Source organism: Portunus trituberculatus, chromosome 21, assembly GCF_017591435.1.
Source record: "Portunus trituberculatus isolate SZX2019 chromosome 21, ASM1759143v1, whole genome shotgun sequence".
NCBI classification, from domain to species: Eukaryota; Metazoa; Arthropoda; class Malacostraca; order Decapoda; family Portunidae; genus Portunus; species Portunus trituberculatus.
In genome coordinates this window covers 5939558-5944984 of record NC_059275.1, presented here as the reverse complement: position 1 = coordinate 5944984, position 5427 = coordinate 5939558, and the positions used below count along the sequence as shown (strand labels likewise).

Genomic DNA, 5427 nt, shown 5'->3' with positions numbered 1-5427 from the left:
AGAGAGAGAGAGAGAGATGAGGAACATGTAAGCGTAAACAGGTAAAAAAATAAAAAGCATTCAAGAACATGAATTTTTTTTTTTTTCAAATCCTTACTATCCAACCCACGCCATCTATATGTCTTTTAACAAATCTCTCTCTCTCTCTCTCTCTCTCTCTCTCTCTCTCTCTCTCTCTCTCTCTCACACACACACACACACACACACACACATTAATCACCAGAGCAGGCCAGACATATGAATGTTCTTGCACCAAACACAGGCGTGCATTCAGAACCGCTTTGCTTTCACCACGACTATTTTTAAAGGCCACAGAGATGATGAGCTGGATTTTCAAGAGTGTTTATGCTGTTAATAACGTAGAAGTTTCTTTGATATGTTGCTAGAATCATAGAAATACCGCTAAATACCTGTGTCGCTTCAATGAAGGTCGTTTAAAAGTGGTGGCGATACGGCAAAAAGTGTTGCAATTCTTGGGACCGGATTACCCAAAACCATCTCACAATCTGGATTGTGACGCTCTTCCTGCGCCACACCGTGTTGCAAATGCTCGGTGTTCTCCACGTCGCAGTTTCCTCATACACGTTGAGACTTCAGAGGTAATACAGATTTTTTTTCGAGGGCGGGTGTACTCTCTTCGAGGACTAGCATTTGAGTGGATCTTCCCTGTTTGCTCGTATTTGTTACCCTAGTTCAGTTTTCCTCTCTTGCATAAAAAAAATGATAAAAAGACAGAAATGGTAAAATAAATGTTTCAGCATTGAGCAGCACAGCAAAGAAACGTTCAGCAGAGAGCACGATGGTTGGTCAGATGTACAAACATGACTGGACATTTGTGTTAAACATCCATCAGAATAATTGAAAAAGGAGCAAACGTATACTTGTATGCTCCTGGCTATGTATGTAATGCTTTGGTGGTTTCATTCTTTTTTTCTTTATCTTTTTTCCTCCGGCTTTATCTTTTCGTTCTCATTTTTTTTTTTTTTTTTTTTTTTGCTTTATGTTTATATCAATAGCACTTTTTTTTTCCTAATTTCTCGTCAATTCCTCGGGCTTTGTCTTTTCGTTCCTAGATTTTTCGCTTTGTGTCTTATACCAATAGCACTTTTGTTTACCTAATTTCTCGTCAAGTACAAAGCAAAAGTATATAAGTATGCATTTTTTCCCCTACTTTCATACTGGCATGCGTACAAGCACATACATAGGCATTCACTCAGGCAAAACAACTTTACTATTTATACATATGGTAAGTATTCATGTATACTGTCCATATGTTTACTATCTTTTGTATTTAGTTTGCTAAATACAATATATATATATATATATATATATATATATATATATATATATATATATATATATATATATATATATATATATATATATATATATATATATATTGTGGCCTAATAGAACCCTTAAAACTTTTCCTCTTTAATTAATCATCACGTAAGAAGTCAAACGTTTTTCTTTCTTTTCTCTAATACTGTTTGGTGTATTGCATTTTTAATCTATTGTTATAAAGTTGTGCATATGACTATCTATTTAATTTTTGTTTCTAGTATTTTATTTCCATCAACTAGCCACTAATATTTCTCTTTACTTATCCTTGAATAAAAACAAACGTATAAACTGATGTGTCTATTCACTGAGTGTAACATTCTACTTCGTTTTGTTTTCCGTCTCTTCTTTATTAGTAATTTTATCTCATTTACTTTATTTCATCTTGATATTCGTCAATTTATTGTTAAATTGTTTGTGGATCTGTGTTCACACTGTATATCTTATTTGTTCTACTTATTTTTTTTTCCTTTATTCCATCCATATCATATCACTTCACATCTATATATTTTTTTCAGTTCACGTATATATGTATTTGTTATTTTTCATATTCATAACGATGTATTCATCTTTTGTATATTTACTTATTCTTTTAGTTTTACTTTCATATCTTTCCGTCTATTCATGAATTCATCTACGCTACAAGGCAGTGAACTTCAAAGAGGGACGTTCCTTCCCCTCATAGCCTTCCTGCCTGTATGTCAAAATTAATTAAAGTAAATCTAGATTACTCAAACCAGATCAAAGAGATTGATTTTTCTTTTGCAAATCCTACTGAATTGTCAGCTTCCTTCACTCAGGATACATGGAGAGAAGTATTTACGATATCTAACTAATTCTGCACATCAGACATGTTTTTACTCTCTCTAGTCAGAGAGCTTTGTGTATTTAATTCTTTGAAGGAAGAATCACAATCACTAGTGTTGGTTTACTGTACAGGTCACCGAATACTACAAAGGAGCTTAATTCCTCAATGATAATAAACACAGTATCTAGGTAGATTATGTGATTTTATTTCTAAAAATATCGACTAGAGCTTGATGTTGGGTAATAATAAAGCAGAAGAATATTTCAATGTAATTCAGGGTGATATTTTTTTAAATAGGTAACCTACAACGATGAAAAATAATATTCTAAATTTAGCATTAACATGCAGGGAGGAAGCAGTCACATAGGTAAAGGTTTGGGAACAACTAGGTAGCGTGACCATTATGAAATTAGGTACAAATGAAAATGGGAGGAAGCTTTTAGAAGGAATAAACACTTGTAAAATACCTTATTTGAGGAAAGAGGACTTTTCAGGATAAAAAAAAAATTTTGATCTCCAGAAAGCGAGAAAGACATGTGTATGCATCCTTTGTTCCTAACATTTATAAAATCAACTCAGTTAAAACTTTGTTATATAGGACATTTTGTATATGTAGCTCTTGGCCTTATTATTTTACCTAAAATTGAAGTTACGTTGACAGGTCATCAATTAGGCGTTAAGGTTTCATCTTCTTTCTTAAAGATGTATACTATATTCGTCTTCCTCCACATTACCGGTACCTCTTCTGATTCCGAGATTTATTTCGGCTGGTTCTAGTTAATTGCATTTTCTAGTCAATCTATCTGTTATTACACTATCTCTTAGTTACAAAAATATTCATCAGCTTCTAATTCCTTACTGGTCTAATAACTTCCTCACTATCTGGAATTTCCTGCATGTTTTCCCGGATGAATGCTGTTAAAAATATTCGTTCAGAATTTTCCTGATTTTTTCCCCAGAAATAACGAGCTCCCTATCAGATGCCTTTAATGGACCTATTATTCATCTTTTCTTCGTTTTACATGCCTGGTGAAATCCCTTGCGATCAGTCTTTGCCTGGTTGGCTTCTTTTGATCCATATATTTCTTTTTTAGCTTTTTCCTTGTTAACTTCATGACTGTTCTAATTCATTATATTTGACCTCAAAACCTCTACATCTGCCTTTAATATATATATATATATATATATATATATATATATATATATATATATATATATATATATATATATATATATATATATATATATATATATATATATATATATATATATATATATATATATATATATATATATATATATATATATATGAATCATGGGAAAGATTGGGGAACATATGGCAGATGAAAAGGAATTAAACTGGATAAAGTCGTGGATAGGTGACAGGTGACAGAGAGTTGTGATAAACGACTATAAATCCGAGTGGGATCAAGTAATTAGTAGGATACCATAGGGATCAGTTTTAGGGCCATAGCTGATTTTACCCACACAGCAGGTGTACACAAGAAACAAAGAAATTCTAGCACGTTCATGATACGAAAAAATTTATGACTCATAGTCAGCTAAAATCTAAATCAAGATATTGAAAATTCAAAACCAGTCCAATTATAAAAAACGAAGCACATCGAAACTCACTAAGATTTACAAAACAGAAATAGAGATGAGAATTATTTGAATCCTGCTTTTAGGATAACATTAAAGAATGAAAGTTTTAACATTATTAATAAAAATGATACCAAATTTGAATATGAAAAGTTCAGAACAGCAAAAGAAATAGAACAAACCAGGAGAAATAACTAACACAACGAACAAAGTGTATACCAAGCACGAAAACACCAATAATGTACAAAACTTTACACCTTGACCATACAGACATGTAAAATCCAAATGTATAAAAAACATAAATAAATAAATAAATAAACAGGGTAATATTTCATCTTATCACCAAGAGAAATATTTAACACAAAGAACAAAAAAGTACAAAGCAACACCAATCACGCATGAAACTTATAATTACAACCAAACATGATCAACGTCTCCATCAAAACACACTCAGGTCAGAGGCAGAACGGCATTATTACCTCGCTATAAACAACAATCTTGATATCACCACGATAATAATTAATGCAAGCAATAACAACAGCAACAATAAATATCAATCATTATCAAAGTAGATGAGAGAGAGAGAGAGAGAGAGAGAGAGAGAGAGAGAGAGAGAGAGAGAGAGAGAGAGAGAGAGAGAGAGAGAGAGAGAGAGAGAGAGAGAGAGAGAGAGAGAGAGAGAGAGAGAGAGAGAAACTTAATACAGCCACCATTCAAAAGCAGAAAATCATTTAGTCTCGCAACACATTCAACAGTGAAACAAAGCAACGTTGCCACACTTACCGTTCAGGTCCACCAGGCTGTAAATCTCCACCACCGCATTGGCCTGAGCCTTGACCCCCGAGGTTACGGAGCTTTCGGTATTACCCATGGCGAGGTCAGGTCACGCACAAGTCACGAGGGCCAGCAAGAAGAGCGTCACAGCAGGAGAGGTGGCGGCAGGTGAGCCAGGTGTGTCATTACAGGTAAATCATCACAAGTCTTTGCGAAATCGTTAATTAGTAGCACATGTTTGTGACTAGTTAGATGGTTTCACCTGTGTAGTTATTATTATTATTATTATTATTATTATCATTATCATTATTATTATTATTATTATTATTATTATTATTATTATTATTATTATTATTATTATTATTATTATTATTATTATTATTACTTACTACTACTACTACTACTACTACTACTACTACTACTACTACTACTACTACTACTACTACTACTACTACTGCTGCTGCTACTACTACTACTACTACTACTACTACTACTACTACTGCTGCTAATACTACTATTATTATAGCTATTACCAGTACTATTGCAACTACAGCTAGAATTGTTATTATCATTGTTATTGTTGTTGTTATTGTTGTTGTTGTTGTTGTTGTTGTTGTTGTTGTTGTCGGTGGTGATGGTGGTGGTGGTGGTGGTAATGGAGGTGGTGTTAAGGGTGTTCCTGTTGCTCTTTATTGGTTTACTGTTTGTTATTTATTGGCAATAGTGTAACCTTTTTTTTTTCTTTCCAGATCAAACTTGTATAGAATCGTGTGTGTGTGTGTGTGTGTGTGTGTGTGTGTGTGTGTGTGTGTGTGTGTGTGTGTGTGTGTGTGTGTGTGTGTGTGTGTGTGTGTGTGTGTGTGTAAGTGTACGTGTGTATGACTATTATCATGTATGGGTGG

General features: G+C 33.3%; 1 protein-coding gene across 1 annotated transcript in view; it reads right to left on the bottom strand.

Annotated features, from left to right (window-relative positions):
- The window catches only part of LOC123507174 (transient receptor potential cation channel subfamily V member 5-like), a 112430-nt gene extending 107652 nt beyond the window's left edge, over positions 1-4778 (bottom strand). Inside the window, exon 1 of the mRNA XM_045259830.1 lies at positions 4535-4778. Coding sequence (XP_045115765.1) covers positions 4535-4622 — 88 coding nt within the window. The 5' untranslated portion in view covers positions 4623-4778. The remainder of the gene's footprint in view (positions 1-4534) is intronic.
- Between the last annotated feature and the right edge of the window lie 649 nt (positions 4779-5427).